Source organism: Haematobia irritans, chromosome 3 (assembly GCF_050003625.1).
Source record: "Haematobia irritans isolate KBUSLIRL chromosome 3, ASM5000362v1, whole genome shotgun sequence".
Classification (NCBI taxonomy): domain Eukaryota; kingdom Metazoa; phylum Arthropoda; class Insecta; order Diptera; family Muscidae; genus Haematobia; species Haematobia irritans.
This window is the reverse complement of record NC_134399.1, coordinates 222,345,000-222,364,924: the sequence shown is the minus strand read 5'-3', so window position 1 is coordinate 222,364,924 and position 19,925 is coordinate 222,345,000. Positions and strand designations below refer to the sequence as shown.

General features: G+C 36.8%; 2 protein-coding genes across 2 annotated transcripts in view; one reads left to right on the top strand and one right to left on the bottom strand.

Annotated features, from left to right (window-relative positions):
• Bx (LIM domain-containing protein Beadex) overlaps positions 1–19,925 on the bottom strand; it is a 156,295-nt gene that overhangs the window by 126,385 nt on the left and 9,985 nt on the right. The window contains exon 2 of the mRNA XM_075303154.1: positions 19,565–19,917. Coding sequence (XP_075159269.1) covers positions 19,565–19,861 — 297 coding nt within the window. The 5' untranslated portion in view covers positions 19,862–19,917. The remainder of the gene's footprint in view (positions 1–19,564; positions 19,918–19,925) is intronic.
• Positions 17,869–19,503, top strand: LOC142232365 (UV excision repair protein RAD23 homolog B). Its single transcript, XM_075303153.1, has one exon. The coding sequence runs from the start codon at positions 18,123–18,125 to the stop codon at positions 19,275–19,277; it is 1,155 nt and encodes a 384-aa protein (XP_075159268.1). The 5' UTR covers positions 17,869–18,122; the 3' UTR covers positions 19,278–19,503.

Here is a 19,925-nt window from a genome sequence, read left to right as displayed (position 1 = left end):
TCAATCGAAATTGATTCGGATTCAGTGTAGAATAATCTACACGTTGTTGTTATTGTTGTTGTAGTCCTTGGGATTCGTTTGTATCTTATTAAAACAGTTGAATATAAAGAAGATAATTCGCAGTTTCCTCCACATATTGATAAGACTTTACAGGAATATGTTTTCATTTATAATTTTGATTATTTAAGGACAAGTAATCGCGAAAATAAATTTGTTTTCAACTCGAAAACCGAACATAGTACTCACCTTTAGTAGAAAAATTGATTAAAATTTCGGAAATGGGTCTACTTCCAATTCGTGGAAGCTCCTAATGAATGCATAAATAGTGAAGCTATTACAAACTTCGTTAGGTTTGCAGGGCATATGAAAATGTGTCTCATGGTAAGAGTCAAATTACAACACTTTGGCGATTTAGTGTGTAAATATGTATATCCATAGCGATAGGTGGTAAGCGAAACATTTTTGCCGCGATGACAAATACAATAAGCTTGTCGGCAAAAATGTCGTCTTTCCTCATATTCCGCCAAAGAATTAGAATAGATTTTAATTTGGCGACGCGCCCCTAACCGTAATTGTATTACGTCGCGGAATTTGGACTTCCCCATAAAAAATGCACGGAAACAAGTGTTCACCTATCGCTATGGTTATATTTCCACACTTATATGGCATTGCTATAATCAGAAACGAACGAACAATAGTACACGGCTTATTTTGCAGAGATCGTCCCAATAATTGTATTGCTGGGGCAGACTATACAAACTTATTGATCTTCAAGTGGACCCTTTCCTGATAAAAATCTTCAAGAGCTATTTCACTGATCGTCACTTCTGCATTGACATAAACGGTTCTTATTGATCTTCAAGTGGACCCTTTCCTGATAAAAATCTTCAAGAGCTATTTCACTGATCGTCACTTCTGCATTGACATAAACGGTTCTTTATCAAGCTTTGGTACCGTCAAAAGCGGCGTTCCGCAAGGAAGTTTGCTGGCACCTTTCCTTTTTAACTTACTACTCTATGACATCCCCCATTTGAGGTATCATTCTAAAGCGATACTGTATGCTGACTATTGTATTATTTATGCTCACGATTCCTTTCCGATTAAAGCGTTAGAGGCGACAGCAGATCATCTTAGTATTATTGCTGAATACTATAGGAAATGGGGCATCAAGATAAATCCAGGAAAATCAGAGGCCATTTATATCAGCAATGCTTCAGGCAAATGTCATAGAAATGGAGGCTCGGAGATCTCCTTCAAGTCAACTTTGAAATACCTACGTGTTGAGTTTGACAATCTGCTCAAATTCAACGGCCACACCAGAGAAATGTTGAAAAAGGCTAAGAAAATCTGTGGATAATTTCACACCCTCTTAATCAACCGCTTTCTTCCTCAACAAACTAAACTACTAATTTACAAAGTGGCTATAAGACCTGCCCTTCTGTATGCATTCCCAATCTGGTTTTCAATTTCACCATCGATTGCCATGGAATTGGAGATATTTGAAAGAAACATCATTCGGCATAGGAAAGAATTATAAAATACCGACGAAACATTACTCGAATACTTATCTCTACCGAAACTCTAAAATAGTTCCTATACTCAATTATGATCTTTCATTACAAAGAAAATTTATCGATCGACTAGAAATCCACGAAAATCCTGCGATGACTGATATATACAGGACTGAAAAATTTTCCAACTGGTCTAATCCATCTTTCCTGTCCGCCGTAGGGATAGTAAATGAGAACCTGGACCTCCACCAGCCATACACGACTCGCGTCATTTTTCGTCAAATCTACCCCTGGCTCACACAGAGGATAAACACCATCGGCTGTGATACTATCAAGTTTTTCTTCCTGTCGTTTTAGTTTTAAGTGTTATTTAGTTTTTATCCCCATTGCCTGCCATAGTTTAATGCCTAGAGCAAGCATTGAAACTTAATAAGACTGTCATGGTACATTGTACCTCTGAGCAGGTGAATTAATTCTTAAACCGTGAATCATGCAAGCGAGACGTGTCTAACTTGATTCGGATTAAAAGTAGAACAATCTACAGGTTGTTGTTGTAGTCCTTGGGATTCGTTTTTATCTTAGTAGAAAGTTGAGAAATTGAATCTATATCCAATTCGAGGAAGCTCCTAATGAGTGCATAAAGAGTGAAGCTATTGTCAGGTTCGTTAGGTTTACAGGACATGTGAAAAAGTGTGTCATGGTGAGAGTAGAATTTCCACACCTCGGAGATTTATCAGTATTTGCTAGATTCAGAAACAAGATGTATATAAAGGACCGGTAGTACGCAGCTCTTTTTGCAGAGATCATCCCAATTGTAATTGTATTGGTGAACTCACGAATATCATCTAACAGGTTAGCTGATAAGTCCCCGGTCTGACACATAAATGGCGTCGCTAGAATTAAATGCATATTATTTTTATATAGTACCAACCTTCAAATCATTCGTGTCAAAATTTGACGTCTGTAAGTGAATTAGTTTGTGAGATAAGCGTTGTTCACGTAAGCATTGGACCCACTGTATTGAGTGGTATTACGTGAACAGATCGCCTTCGCTCTCTGCCGTTTGCCCCTCTCACTCTAATTTCGTTAAGTTCTATTTCGTTAAGTTTTACATTGAAGTGTCAAAAGGGACATTCAATTAATCCAAGTTTTCCTTCTTACAGTTGTTCTTTTAATCCACCAAGAGGCAGACGGCAGTGAATAGTGAAAGATTAAATTAAAGTAGAGACAATAATAAAATATGTTAAATAGTGATTTACCGTTTGTATTTGGAACAATAAGAAAACACTATTTCAAATAAATAAGCTAAAGTGAAATTCAAACGAAGTGTGTGGTTATTTACCAGAGGCAAAATAAATACGCGTTGCCCCACCATTGTGGCCCTTACTCACGGTTGAGGTAACATAAATAAATAAAGATTAGTGCCCCAGCTAAACATTGGTCCTATCGATCCTCCAATTGGAATCAGCAAAGGTACGTACATTTGGGATTTGTACATAATCACAATATTGGCTCGATGCAGATAAATAATTTTTTTATGGCTCGGCTTATATGTGAATGTCTCGATTATTGACAACATAACCACTCCACTGAGTTTTACATTTGGCTCCCTTTTTATTGTCTGCAATTTCTTAGTTGAAGAAATTGAGAGAGGAATACTCCGAAAATTCATTTGTCTCGGGTGTCCGTTAACTTTTTTTAGAATCTTTTCACACTGCTATTCTTGGGTTTGCAAATTTCTTACATTTGTTTTTCGGCACCATATACGAAAGTCGGCAGTAGTTGGCTGTCGTCGTTGTCATAATAGTTGATGTTGATGCGCTGTTCGACAGTAGTTGGCTGTCGTTATCGTCATAGTAGTTGACGTTGAAGCGCTGCTTTCGTACATTGGCTGTCATACGTTTGCCTCGTTGTTCGTTGCATCGTGTGTGTGTGCATGTTGGTACGCACAACTTAAAGAGAAAAGCATTAGCTGAAGTCGATCATATAGAGTGACGTCATAGATTTGTCACTTTGTAAATAAAATATTTTTGTTGTTGTACAAAGTAATATACGAATATTTTATTGTGGTTGCCACATAAGAGAGCGCATGAAAGCTTCTCTTAATTTATTGTCTCTTAAGCCAACTGATTCGTTTTTGTTTTCAACCCCCATTTGCAAATACTATTGAGTGTTGATTTTTTTGTCTCACCTCGCTCACTGCTTTGGTTGCCCATATCAAGAAGAAGCATATTGTTGGAGTTTTTGTTTTGATTAAAGTATTCTTATATGGTACGGAGTTTTATTGGCTCGACAAATTGTAAATAGTAAAATACATCGAACAAAATTGAAACAATAATTTGATGGTTTATGAACAAAATAAAATTAAACTTTTACGAGTGTAGTTTTGATATTTGGCTCATATATACTCATACATTACGAATTGTAAAATCTTGTTGGTATTATTTATTTTGTGCAACATCATATAAAAAAAAGGGAATTATTGTGATATACTATTTACACATCGAAATTGTCCCTACAAACATTCTGAGTGAAGAATATTTGCCTTGAGCTAGTTAGCGGTCGATCGTATTGAAATTTGTATTTATATGGTTTTGGTTATATATGCAAGCTGTTTGAAAATTTTATTGTCTCTATTGATTGATCGGATTTTTGTAATAATTATATCAAATTTGTACTGGTTCTAATCAGCAAACTGAATTTTTTTTGGAAATAAATTTGCATGTACTTTTGGCTCGTTAAAATAATTATGCTGCAATCAGAAATCGAAACAAAAGTTCCAAATAAAAACCGATTTATTTCCTGAATTCTGATAAATTTGATTAATTTTCTGTTCGGTCTCGATTGATTTATTCTCACTGCGGATAATATACCATACACTGATCATTTCGTAAGAATAAAATTAAACGTATTTTATTAAAATTTTTTGGCCCGTTGCTGCCCGTAAATTTTCGTTATTGGTTATACATTTTTGGTTCAATTTGCTTTGATTTTCTGGCAACCTTAATTTGCTGACATAATTTGCAGTAAACATGGGTTTAGTCGAAGAATTTTTATGTCTATGCGAAGACTTTGAGGCTCATGCTGAGCGAATGAAAGAAACCGATGCGAGTAGTTACAATGAATCGGCGATAGAGGCAGAGAAAAATGAATTGAATGAATTGTGGACAGAACTTAAGGAACTGTATAAAAAATGCAATTCTGACCCAGAGTGTTTGAAAACGAATAAGGCCACTATTAGAAAGAGGAAAGGTGAAGTACATACGGTTTATATGAAATGTATGACAATTGTTGGAAATTGGAAAACTAAATCTGTTGTCTCGTCAGTGAGTCCGAAGACATTTTCATCTTCTGTTAGTGTTCCACCGTGTGACACAGAAGTGTTTTACGGTGATTATGTTTCATGGCCCAGCTTCCGCGATCTTTTCACGGCAATTTATATAAATAATAAGAAACTTAGCCCAGTAGAGAAATTGTACCACTTGTTTCAAAAAACAAGTGGAGAGGCTAGAGAAATTAATCGGGGAGTACAATTGACATCAGAAGGCTTCGATATAGCGTGGTCCAATTTAAAATCTCAGTATGAAAATAAGAGAATTTTAATAAACAATCAACTGAGAATTTTATTTAATTTGCCTCATTGCTCTCAGGAGTCATCTAGTTGTCTCAAAAAGTTACATAGAGATATTTCAAACTGTATCTCAGTGCTGAAATTGTATAAAATTGATGTCGGGTCATGGGATCCAATTTTTGTGTTCCAATGCTCTTCAAAGTTACCCAAGCTCACGTTGTCGCTATGGGAACAATCGATTGGGGAGAAAACGGAACTCCCAAAATGGGAAGATTTGAGTAAATTTTTAATAGAAAGATTTCAGACCATAGAAAGCGTATCTGATATGATGAATACGCAAGAATCTGGCCCACGACATAAGAAGATTGGCAATTTCGATAATTCGAAGCAATCAAAGGTTCACCATACAAAGGTTAACACGGTGAAGTGTGTGTTGTGTAAGGAAGTGCATGAATTGAAATTTTGTCCCAAATTTCTTAATATGAACCCGAAGCAAAGAATAGCTGCAGTTAGAAGAGATAGAAGCTGCTTGAATTGTCTAGCCCGTGGTCATGGGGCAGCAAAATGTAATAGTAAGGCTACATGTACAAAATGTGGCGCTAAGCATCATACTATGTTGCATATAGTAAGAGGCGAGCAACAAAGTAATCCTGGTGTAGGTAATATGTCAGGTGATTTACAGACAACACAGAATATACAGTCCGCTCCAACGCCATCCACATCTCACAATGTGAGGGCATACCATATGTCCGTCTGTAATAAAACAATGTTAGCTACGGCTTGGATTAATATTTTGAAAGATGGTTTGGCTCACAAAGTCAGAGCTTTAATTGACCCGTGTTCTGATGACACATTTATTTCAAAGAAAATACAAAGATTATTGAATTTGCCAACTAAGCCCATCTCGGCCGAAGTAACAGGTTTGGGGGGTGGTGCTGTAACGCGATGTTCTCATATAGCGTTTTTGACAATTGGCTCAATTCTTAATAACAATTTCACTGCGGAAATTGATGCACTAGTTGTGTGCGATGTTACAGGCGATGTGCCTACTCACTCATTTGATAATTCTCTGGTTGATCAACTTCCAAATTTGGAATATGCTGATCCAAATTTCTTCCATACTGGCCCGATAGATATCCTCATTGGAGGTAATTTATACCCGTTGATTTTACGAGAAGGAGTAAAACACGGAATTCTTGGCTCGCTGGTAGCTCAGCAAACAGTATTTGGCTGGATTGTTACTGGCCCAGCGAATGATAGAGATTCGGGACGTGTGGTTCGAATCTCTCACTGTACTAGGGTATCAATTGATGAGCAATTGACTAAGTTTTGGGAAATAGAAGAAGTTGGTAAAGACATAACTATGTCTAAAGATGATTGGCTCTGTGAAAATATTTATAGAAATACCACAAAACGAATGGCCAATGGTAGATATATGGTAGATTTACCTTTTAAGGCAGAGAATCCCTTGTGTGCTTCAAAAAATTCCAATCGATATATTGCACTTTGTCAATTTTTGAGGAATGAAAAATCTTTGTCTCGAAAGCCTCAGTTGAAAGAGATGTACGATGAAGTCATCAAAGAATATTTGTCACTAGGACATATGGAGAAAGTTGAAACTCCAAATATTGAAGCCTGCGATTATTTTTATTTGCCTCATCATGGCGTTTTTAAACCAGACAGTACCACGACCAAATTGCGTGTGGTATTTAACGCATCTTGCCCATCGGTAAATGGGAAAAGTCTTAATGACGCACTATATGTTGGCCCAGTGTTACAAAAAGACATCATTTCGTTGATATTAAATTGGCGCTTCTACAGATTCGTGTTTAACGCAGATATCACGAAGATGTATAGACAGATACTTGTCAATCCGAAACATGTCCCATACCAGCGAATTTTATATCGTGACTCTCCTGACGACGAGATTCAAGACTACCAACTTAAAACGGTAACGTTTGGCGTCAATTGCGCCCCGTTTTTGGCTCTTCGAACTTTGCTTCAGTTGGCTGAAGACGAGAAAGAGAGGTTTCCGATAGGGTCGAAAATTTTGAAAGAGAACATGTATGTTGATGACTCTTTAGTGGGAGCTCATTCCGTTTCGGAGGCCTTAGAAGCTCGAAACCAATTAATTGCGATTTTAGAATCTGCAGGATTCCAACTAAGAAAATGGACCTCCAATAGAAGAGAAATTTTGGAAGATTTGCCTCGGGATCATTTACTCAATGAACAATTTTTGAATTTTGATGACAAAAGTTCGGTTAAGACTCTTGGCATAAGGTGGGATGCTGTCTCAGACGAATTTTATTTCGTAACGGAAAAATTGGCCAATAAAGAGACATATACAAAAAGAGAGGTGCTCTCAGTCATAGCGAGACTTTTTGATCCATTAGGTTGGCTCTCACCGGTAGTGGTAAATGCTAAAATACTTATGCAAATGATGTGGCTCGATGATATTGGATGGGATGATCCAATAAAACCATTAACATTGCTCAAATGGAAAGCGTTTGTTTCAAACTATAGAGAAATTGATCAGATTAGAATAGATCGATGGTTGAATTATTCTCCAGAGTGTCGGATAGAGTATCACGGGTTTTGTGACTCATCTGAGCTTGCATATGCCGCCGTATTGTACGTTCGGGTTGAAGTAGGAGACATGGCTCATTCTAAATTACTTGTAGCCAAGTCAAAAGTAGCACCTATAAAGAAAATGTCTGTCCCAAGGCTTGAGCTTTGCGGTGCTCTGCTTATGGCAAAATTGGCAGATTTTGTATTGCCTCAATTGCATGTGCAACCATACACTTTGTTTCTTTGGTCGGATTCTATGATAGTCTTATCTTGGCTCAAAAAACCATCACATAGTTGGACTACATTCGTAGCCAACAGGGTTGCAATTATTCATGAGAAGGTCGGGGATATTTGGGGACATGTAGGTACATCGGAAAACCCCGCAGACCTAGCAACCCGGGGGCTGACCCCTTTAGAACTAAAGGGGAGTGATTTATGGTGGCATGGGCCATCTTGGTTACGCAAAGATAGAAGATTTTGGCCCTCAACACCAAACATTGCGGATACATCTTTAGAATCAAAACCTATGCAAGTTCTTGTTGCTAGGTCGGAGAAAATGGAAGACATTTTAGATAGGTTTTCTTGTCTCTCAAGGGCATTACGCGTGTTATCATACGTTTTACGATTTGTGGCGCATACTCATCGCCCTTTGAATCAAAATTGCGTTCATGGCTCTCTCGAATTATCGTCCGAAGAATTGATTCAAACGAAATTTAAACTTATTACTTTGTCGCAGAAGATGTATTTTCCTGCCGAATTCAATTGTCTCAGTCGTAAACAAAAACTGCCGTCGAACAGTCCTCTTCTCACTCTTACTCCGTTTTTAGATAAATACGATATTATTCGCGCTAATGGGCGCCTTGGATCTACATTGGCCCTTTCTTACGAAGAAAGGCACCCTTTTGTCCTCGCTTATAAAAGCAGATTGTCTCTACTTTATGTTGAGTTCATACACCGTCAAACTCTACACGGTGGCATCCAGTTAACTCTAGCGACTATAAGATTGGAGTGCTGGATAATTCGTGCGAAGAATCTAATTAAGGCCCGAATAAATCGATGCAAAGAGTGTACAATTTCGCGTCAGCAGCGACAGGGACAGATAATGGCTCCTCTGCCAGTAGAACGAACCACTTTTGGCAGACCCTTTGCTACTGCTGGGGTTGACTACGCTGGCCCGTTCGACATTAAGAATTTCCACGGTCGAGGTTGTCGAATAACTAAAGGTTATATTTGTCTCTTTATTTGTTTTGTTACTAAAGCGGTTCACTTGGAACCAGTTGGCGACCTTTCGACACCAGCTTTCCTAGCTGCCTTCTCTCGTTTTGTCTCACGAAGGGGATGTCCACGAAAAATGTATTCGGACAACGGGAGAAACTTTGTTGGCGCTGCAAGAGAGCTAGATGCAAACCTCAAAAAAGTTGTCTCTCAGCTGGGTGATGAAATTGTCTCACGATATGGTTTCCAGCAGGTAGAATGGCATTTTATACCGGCCGCAGCTCCTCATATGGGAGGGCTGTGGGAGGCCGGTGTCAAAAGCTGCAAAACCCATCTGAAAAAGGTTTCCGGTCAAATCCGACACACTTTCGAAGAGTTCGCAACTATACTTAGCTCAATCGAATGCTGCATGAATTCTAGAGCTTTGTCTCCACTTTCTGATAATCAAGAGGATATCGCTGCACTTACGCCAGCACATTTTTTGGTTGGTTCTTCACTTCTTTCGCCCGCACAAAATGAGGAAATTCCTACAAAAACCTCGCTTCTAAATAGATGGCGTAAAATCAAAATTATCCAACAAGAATTTTGTCGCCGTTGGAAGTCAGAATACTTGACTGAGCTCAATAAACGATTTAAATGGAAATCGCCCAGAGAAAATTTGGCTCTAAATGACCTTGTTGTCTTACGGAATGAAAATGTTTGTCCCACCGATTGCGACTTGGACGCATCGTTCAGCTGCACACGGGGAGAGATGGTCAAGTGAGGGTAGTCGATGTGCGAACACAAGCTCGCATCGTCACTCGCCCTTTACATAAGCTCGTGCTTCTTCCCCGAGAAAAATAACTAACTAAATATCGGTCAGCCCATTACCAACATTTGTCTTTTTGTTTTGGACCAATCAAGATTGACGTCGAGTTGGACAAACATCACATTTAAAATTAAATTCAAATTTTATGTATACAATTTTCTCTTTTCTTTTCTTGAAATATTTATTATTTGAATTTCGATTAAATTCTTGGCTCATTATAAATTGGATTTTTCGTAATCAATATGAATGGTTATTTAACGAATTTTTATACTCTTTTTTATATTCTCTTTTTTATATAAACTTATGTTATACCACTAAATTCTATTATTTCTATTATTTATTTTTGTTTGCACAGTTGGTGCAAGGGGGGCGGTATGTTCACGTAAGCATTGGACCCACTGTATTGAGTGGTATTACGTGAACAGATCGCCTTCGCTCTCTGCCGTTTGCCCCTCTCACTCTAATTTCGTTAAGTTCTATTTCGTTAAGTTTTACATTGAAGTGTCAAAAGGGACATTCAATTAATCCAAGTTTTCCTTCTTACAGTTGTTCTTTTAATCCACCAAGAGGCAGACGGCAGTGAATAGTGAAAGATTAAATTAAAGTAGAGACAATAATAAAATATGTTAAATAGTGATTTACCGTTTGTATTTGGAACAATAAGAAAACACTATTTCAAATAAATAAGCTAAAGTGAAATTCAAACGAAGTGTGTGGTTATTTACCAGAGGCAAAATAAATACGCGTTGCCCCACCATTGTGGCCCTTACTCACGGTTGAGGTAACATAAATAAATAAAGATTAGTGCCCCAGCTAAACAAGCGTCTTTTGTGAAGTAACTTTTGTTATTGTGAAAAAATGGAAAAAAAAGGAATTTCGTGTTTTGATAAAATACTGTTTTCTGAAGGGAAAAAATACGGTGGAAGCAAAAACTTGGCTTGATAATGAGTTTCCGGACTCTGCCCCAGGGAAATCAACAATAATTGATTGGTATGCAAAATTCAAGCGTGGTGAAATGAGCACGGAAGACGGTGAACGCAGTGGACGCCCGAAAGAGGTGGTTACCGACGTAAACATCAAAAAATCCACAAAATGATTTTGAATGACCGTAAAATGAAGTTGATCAAGATCAGAGGCCTTAAAGATATCAAAGGAACGTGTTGGTCATATCATTCATCAATATTTGGATATGCGGAAGCTCTGTGCAAAATGGGTGCCGCGCGAGCTCACATTTGACCAAAAACAACAACTCGTAATACACCCGAGTTTTTCCGTCGATATATGACAATGGATGAAACATGGCTCCATCACTACACTCCAGAGTTCAATCGACAGTCGGCTGAGTGAACAGCGACTGGTGAACCGTCTCCGAAGCGTGGAAAGACTCAAAAGTCCACTGGCAAAGTAATGGCCTCTGTTTTTTGGGATGCGCATGGAATAATTTTTATCGATTATCTTGAGAAGGGAAAAACCACCAACAGTGACTATTATATGGCGTTATTGGAGCGTTTGAAGGTCGAAATCGCGGCAAAACGGCCCCATATGAAGAAGAAACAAGTATATACGGCCGCAAGTTCGGCCAGGCCGAATCTTATGTACCCACCACCATGGATTGCGTAGAAACTTCTACGAAAGACTGTCATCCACAATCGAATTACTTGGGTTGTGGTATCTTAAAACTTCTTATTCCTGCATGGTTGTTGTATACCATATACTAACATCACGTACCAAATTTCAGCCGATTGGGAAGTATTTTGCTCTTCCAAGGGGCTCTGGAGGTCAAATCTGGGGATCGGTTTATATGGGGCCTATATATAATTATGGACCGATATCGACCAATTTTTGCATGGGAGTTTGAGGCCATATATTAACACCACGTACCAAATTTCAACTGAATCAGATGAATTTTGATTTTCCAAGAGGTTCCGGAGGTCAAATCTGGTGATCGGTTTATATGGGGGCTATATATAATTATGAGCCGATGTGGACCAATTTTTGCATGGTTGTTCGAGACTATATACTAACACCATGTACCAAATTTCAGCCGGATCGGATGAAATTTGCTTCTCTTAGAGGCCTCGCAAGCCAAATCGGGGGATCGGTTTATATGGGGGCTATATATAATTATGGACCGATGTGGACCAATTTTTGCATGGTTGTTCGAGACCATATACTAACACCATGTACCAAATTTCAGCCGGATCGGATGAAATTTGCTTCTCTTAGAGGCCTCGCAAGCCAAATCGGGGGATCGGTTTATATGGGGGCTATATATAATTATGGACCGATGTGGACCAATTTTTGCATGGTTGTTAGAGACCATATACTGACACCATGTACCAAATTTCAGCCGGATCGGAATAAATTTGCTTCTCTTAGGGGCCTCGCAAGCCAAATCGGGGGATCGGTTTATACGGGGGCTATATATAATTATGGACCGATGTGGACCAATTTTTGCATGGTTGTTAGAGACCATATACTAACACCATGTACCAAATTTCAGCCGGATCGGATAAAATTTGCTTCTCTTAGAGGCCTCGCAAGCCAAATTTTGGGGTCCGTTTATATGGGGGCTATACGTAAAAGTGGACCGATATGGCCCATTTGCAATACCATCCGACCTACATCAATAACAACTACTTGTGCCAAGTTTCAAGTCGATAGCTTGTTTCGTTCGGAAGTTAGCGTGATTTCAACAGACGGACGGACGGACGGACGGACATGCTCAGATCGACTCAGAATTTCACCACGACCCAGAATATGGTGGTGGGTATAAAAAGTGTTGTTCAACCAAGACAACGCACCGTGCCACAAGTCATTGACAACGATGGCAAAAATTCATGAATTGGGCTTCGAATTGCTTCCCAACTCACCGTATTCTCCAAATCTGGCCCCCAGCGAATTTTTCTTGTTCTCAGACCTTAAAAGGATGCTAGAAGGGAAAAAATTTGGCTGCAATGAAGAGGTGATCCCCGAAACTGAGGCCTATTTTGAGGCAAAACCGAAGGAGTACTACCAAAATGGTATCAAAAAATTGGAAGGTCGTTATAATCGTTGTATCGCTCTTGAAGGGAACTATGTTGAATAATAAAAACGAATTTTGACAAAAAATGTGTTTTTCTTTGCTAGAACGGGGACTTATCAGCCAACCTGTTATGTGCGCCATATGCGCAGAATACGTGGCATCCCAGCAACAAAAGCGTCGCCAAAAAAGTACTGAAAATGTTCTTTTTGGATCCGGAAGTGGTGCAAAATTGGCGCAGAAGCGATGAAATTAACATGGACTTGTCATAGCACAGATGTCCTTCATTCCAACAGCCGTTGCATTGAATATGCATCACTTCTTAAGGTGTGATTCGTATTCAATGTTTTAAAAAAATTTTGATATTTTGATAAATAAATAATTTTAAAAAAAACCAACAACAACAAATATAAAAAATAGTGTTCCATGTTTGCTAAAGATACGCGGGGTTTCAAAAAGCACACCAAGGCTGGCCATGAACACCTAAAGATGTCTATGGCGAAGACATTTGAATTTCTATGTAGAATTGCACACTAGACGAGCGAAAAGCATGCTGATGAGTTCCAACACTTAACAGCCAATTTATCATATACGAAACGAACGCTTTGGCTATAGATGTCCTACGAACAGAAGCAAGTCACGTATTATTGCTATTGTAAGAGCTTATATAATTGTGGGTACTTTTGTATCCCTAGGCCCCATCATCGAATTCCAGAGAATACAAATTTTACCACACACCACAGTTCAATCTCGTAGATTGTAGGCAATATCTCCGTTAAACATTAGAAATAACATGCTCCATTAAATTCAGGATATCATAGCACATCCTCGTGTATCCCTTAGAGGTTTTATATTTTATTCTTATCAAATAAAAATTTCTCTATTTTCGTTGAGCTTATGCGAATATTTTCTTGTTGAATAATATTTTGCATTTTTGCTTGAGTGTAGCCTATGGAACTTCCCATCAATGAAAACGATGCCACTAATGCTGATTCAAATAGTCACGTGTCCCATGACTGCAAACTTTGGTCAACCAAGATAAGCTAACTAACTCTATGACTTTTAAGGACATATTTCAAACAAATTCTATTATCTGATGATCGATCCGAATAAATGCATAATACAAAGCAATACATTCGCAGGGCTATAATATCATAATCACCTATATGAATTGAAATCATTTAATGAAATTAGAACACCAATCTAATAATTCCCACCACCCACAGATATAGGAATAATTACTGTGACTCTTTTGTTGCGTACAAATCCAGGCACAATTGTTAAAATGATACAATGACATCGGTACACACTGCGTAAAAAGAACTATCCAAGGACTATGTTCTTTTCTCAAATCAGCAACCCCTAATTAAGCAGGGCATATTGTTTTTTTCTCACTCATCCATTGGGGTAATTTCGTTTTTTTTTTTTTTACTATGTATCAATATGGTGGTTTGCCAACAACAAACAAACTGTGAAATAAAATTAATGTCTAAATTCGATTTAAATGATAAGAACGTTAAGAGGAATGTGTCCTATTTTCGTCCATGTGGTTGCATATACCAGTTATACGTCTATTGCTGAATTGTGTTAAACTTTCATTTGATCCTTGACCAAGGGTAGTTTGAATATTGAGATTGTCTACAATAGCATGGACTTAAGACAAAGTAAATATTTTTCGATAAATTAAAAAAAATTCAACTAATTCACATTTTCTCTTGTTATAAAAAATCATCGTATTTTGAACCAAAAAAAATGAAGAATTAAAATCGCGACGGGTCACTATTTCAAGAATCTTGAGATTTTTAATTACCTCCCTGCTTTCTTGTCAATAGGCATACATTCTGCAAGTAATCAGCCATCGTATTCATGTCTTGGACTGAAGAGATTACCGAGAGTACTCTCTCAAAGTCTTTAGGTAGGATCGAGAATCAACAAAACACGTGATCGGAGATTTCAAGAATGATGGAATTTAGGAAACATGGATAGTATGATACTCTTTATAGTATCAAAATATATGAAATTTTGCTTTTGTATACAAAGGGGATTGGTAAATCTGGACAAAACAAGATTTCAACAACAACTCTCTAAATTAGTAACTTGGCGTGGGATACAGTCACGAACACTTGTTTACGTGCATTTCTTATTATCTAAATCCGCGATGGAATACCGTGACAGCCAGCGGCGTGTCCCCGAATTAAAATGTATTCTAATACTTTACCCGAAAATGGGATATTGTTGCCATCGCTTATCAAATTTTTGAATTCATGACTAGATATTGTTGGTGTCATTCTAACACACAAAATAATATTATAATTTTTGAGCTAACAATAAATTGTTGTTACAGAAAATTTTTTAAGTTCAACTACATTTTTGTTGATATAACCAAATGTTTGTTGATATAACAAAATTAGTTGCTAAAGTGACTAAATTCGTAATTGTATTTACAAAATACGTTGTTAGCTCAAATGTAAACATAATTTTAATTGTATTGACAATCAAATTAATTGATATTTTTTTGTGTGAAATTGACATCGAAAATATTCGGAAACGAGAAATTTTTTGCAGACAAAATTGTTGTATTTGTCCGTCGCGGAAAAATGTTTCATAACGATGGCTACTATGTTCTGCTTTCCAGTTGAAAAGCACTATATTTTCGCGATTACTTTTCCTGAAATAACCATAATTATAAATGAAAATAAAAATCTTTAAAATCTTAACGATATCTAGAGGAACGAGAAACTGCGCATCAATTGAGTTAATCTACCACCACGAAAATTTCAACGCGAAAAGTGAACATAGTACTGACCCAGTGTTGCCAGGTTGGGGGTTTCCACCCCAAATTTAGGGGTTTTTTACACGTTTAGGGGAATTTTTAGGGGTAACATTTATTTGGGGGTATTTTTGGGGGTAAAAAATTATTTAGACCCTATAAAGTGGAGAAATTCTCAAAAAAATTTGGAACAATTCTGGCATGAATTTTGAAAAAAAAAATGAGGGAAGTCATCCCATGTTCTTAAATACAAGTAAGTAAGCAATGACATTCTCTTTTAAACGCATCTGTTGAAGGGACATTTTTAATATTTGATACAATTAAAAACAAATTAAGAAATGGTATAGTAACATTAAATTATTGGTCTCATAATTTCACGCCTACAATTTTGGCGAATAATGTATATATTTACTGAACTTTAATTTTTGTTTATTTTTTATTTCTATTATTTGTACTTTATAAGCCATTGTTTTAATTAATTTGATTTGAAAGATTTATACATTGAATTACATTGTTTTGTCTGCTCTTTATATTGATATACATTTTGTATTATTATACCCATAGAAAAATTACTTTCCTCAGGAACGAAATTTTAGACAAATAAACCCGAATTTGTGAAAAGTGGTATAATGATGTTATCTACTGATTTTTATTTACTTCAAAAGAAATTTTGTTCTTCAGAAAAGAAATTTTCAGTATATATATATTTGTGTTAAATTTAATTTGTAAAGTGTATCACTGCAGGATTTTTTAACGAAATGTGGGACACCTTTTTGACTTATTAACATTCTTAAATTTTTTGGGGGTTTTTGAAAAAAGTCTAGACCAATTTAGGGTCTTTTTTCTTAAGATTTGGGGGAAAGAATCAAAACTCACCTGGCAACACTGTACTGAACTAAAGTCGAAAAACATTTTTGCAAAAAAAAAAAAAGGTGGAGCTCGAAAGTTACATTGGGCTATTCCCCATCCAGTTATATTAAAATTTGCATCAAAGACTTTTAATTTTATACCTTTTTATTGATTTATTTTTGATTTTAGTGGCTAAACTCGAACTTAATACTCACCTTAAAGATTTACTAAATAGTTCATTATTTCTTTAAATTTGTAAATTTTACTACAAATGCGTCCATCATGAACTTCGTATATCACTAAATTTTTCCAATTTGCAATTTTTTCCTTGAAACTACAAAATTTTATTTAACAAATGAAAAAAAAATAATTATGTCTAATAAATGTTCTTGAATTTGTAGAAACATGTTTACTTACATATTTTTGTGGTACCGGCGTGATTCTAGCGTTTGTAATACTGTTTAATTAAATGTTTCTAAAAATTTTAAAATTTTTCTAAAATTAACCAAAAGTTTTCTTCTTGGTGGGTTCACTGTTTTTTCAGTGTGACTAATCCACTGTTGATGTGGGTCATTGATGTTTTAACGACATTTTTTCTTCATCATCTTTCTTTTGAAAAACGGTTTAACAGCAGCTCAATAATTCAAAAAATCGATTTTTCAATTTTTGATTACGTCAAAATTATTAAGTCTATTAAATTTGGGAAAACTCGTAAATTTGCAACATTGATCTCTTTTTACGTCCCTTATAAATAGAACTTTTTCCAGTTGTTGGTAAGATTTCAAAAATGTGCTCTCAGAAAAGAAATTAAAAAAAAAACGATCTCAACATGATAATGATTTTTGAGAAATTTAAGGCTACAAAAGGTACACAGAAAAAAAATCCGAAAATTTTTCCAATTAATTTCTTAATTGAGTTTTAAAAAAATAATCAATTAAAAAGTTAATTTATTCAAAAAAATTTTAATTGAAACAAAAATCAATCACAAAATGTATAGTGTCAATTAATTTTTTAATTGGATCAATTAATTTTTTAATTGATACTATCATTTCTATGATTGAACACATTTCAATTAAAAAATTAAATAGATCAATTAATTTCGTGATTGAAGCAGAAAAATTTTTTGTGTGTAGACATCGACTTCTGACAAGTTGTCCGATTAGTAATTTTCGTATTTTTTTGGGCGGAAACTAAAGTAAAGTATTATATTTTAGTTATTTTTAATTTAGTAAAAATTTGCACGTATAATTACCAAAAAAATTAAATAAATTATTTTTAATTGTAGATGTCTAGAAAATTAGGTTTTTCTTTTGACTGTACAATTTCTCTCTAAAATACACTCTCCTAACCTCATTTTTTAACATTTTGTGTTAGTTTAGATTCTCTATTCCAATTTCAAAAACTTTTCCGTGTACACAAAACATCAGTTAAATTTACTACTCCCCTAAACAACCATTAATTTACTCCGAAAAGCAAAGAAAATGAATACCGAGTACCCGGTGTGTATACGCTTGCAAAAACGAATGCAGACACAACAAATTTGTCAAAAACATATGTTTGTCAAACAATTGCTGACACATCGTCCTCTCCTATTATAAGCTGCCGTCATATTTGTGTGCGAAAATTCTTTCGGAAAAGGAGAAAACAACAAGAGAAATAATTGCAAAAATCACTGCAATACATTTTTGCATAGAAAAAGCAACGTGGATTTTTAAAACGACACAACAAATACGACAGGATTCCATATTCAGCGAAATTGTGTATTAATCAACGTAGGATATAGAGAAATACCCAGAAAGTGAGAAATCATGAAATTAACCATAAAAACACTGGACCAGAAAACATTTTATGTGGATTTCGATGAATCGAAGACAGTTTGGGACTTGAAAGCACATCTGCACAAACTACCAGAAGTTGGTGTGCAACCGGAACTGCAGCAATTGATTTATGCAGGTCGTGTGCTCGACAATGACAATGTACTGAAAACGTATAGTATTGATGAACGCAAATTTCTGGTGGTGATGGCCAAAAAAGTGCAAGCACCAGCACCACCACAAGCAGCAAAGGAAAGTGAAAAGGAAGCTGCAAAACCAGCAGCAGCCACAACAACAAGCTCGAAACCTAGCGAACAGAGTGCGGCCGGCAGTGCATCACCGGCAGCCGCATCACAACCAAAGACTGATGAAAAACCTAAAGAAAAGGAAACAACTCCAGTTGCCGGAGCAGCAGCAGTAACTGGCACAAGTAGCGCCACCACAGCATCAAGCGGTGCTGCTAGTGAAAGTACACCAGCAGCTAGAGAGGAGCAAAGTGCCAGTAATTTAATGGACATTATGGATGTCTCTCCAACAGCTGCCGCCAATGAATCGATGGTTCGTGAAATTATGAGCATGGGTTATCCGGAGTCTGATGTCCGCCGGGCCTTATTCGCTAGTTTCAATAATCCCGACCGAGCCATTGAATATTTGATTGAAGGTATACCCGATATACGTGAAATCATGGGCGGCGCTCCACAAGCATCTATTCCAACAGTCAATCCCCCAACAGGAGCCCCTGCAGCCGGTACCAATCCACTTAACTTTTTGCGCGAAGATCCACGTTTTAGTCAAATGCGCCGTGTAATACGCCAGCGTCCAGAGTTGCTAAGCAGTGTTCTGTCACGTATTGGTGAGACAAATCCAGCATTGTTGTCCGTCATTAGAGAAAACCAAGATGAGTTTGTGGCCATGCTCAATGAAGAAGTCAGTGGAGGAGGTGGTAGTGCAGGTGGAGAATCAACCGATTCCGGGGCAGAACCCAGAGAAGATGTTGTCGAAATAATTCTCACAGAAGAGGAGAAACAAGCTGTAGATCGCTTGGTAAACTTAGGATTTCCACGTGAAATAGTGTTGCAAGCCTACATTGCCTGCGAGAAGAATGAAGAACAGACAGCAGATTTCTTGTGCCGACATATGGAGGACTAAGTACACACAGGAGAAATATAAAGGAAGACAGGACATTACAATGGAACTTTAGCCCAGAAGATCGGAGGAGTTAAGGAGAGATGATGATTGCATTAATTTATAATAATCCATATTCTTACATTTGTTGTAATTTAGAATATAGATCAAAAAAAAAAGAATGTTTGAACACTACTAAAATTGATCAACAAAAAATACATAATTCTTGAGATTAAAATCAATACATAAATGGATTTTCGTTTTCTCTTTTTAACTAATGGAGCCAGGGCATTTGTCCATCTACTACTTACCTTATTCATACCAGACATATCATCATAGCCCACCATATTGTTATAGTGACTCGGAACCATGTGGTGATGAGCTGGAGGCGGTGGCGGAGGAGGATATGGCTGATATTCGTTAACATAATCGTTGTAAAGTTGCGGTGGTAATTGTGGCATTTGGGGCGTAGTGGGCGGAGGTGGTTGGACATCGTACATGGGTAGCTTTTTAGCTTTAGGTTTCCGACCTCTACGCTTGCCCGGTTTTTTAGGTGCATTTAGAAGCATTGAGGCGTTTACAAAAGTATTTACAAATAAATCGGGCATTGTTTGTTGCTCACAAATAAAATTATCAAGTCAATGGTCAAGTCCACCACACAGATCTGTAAAT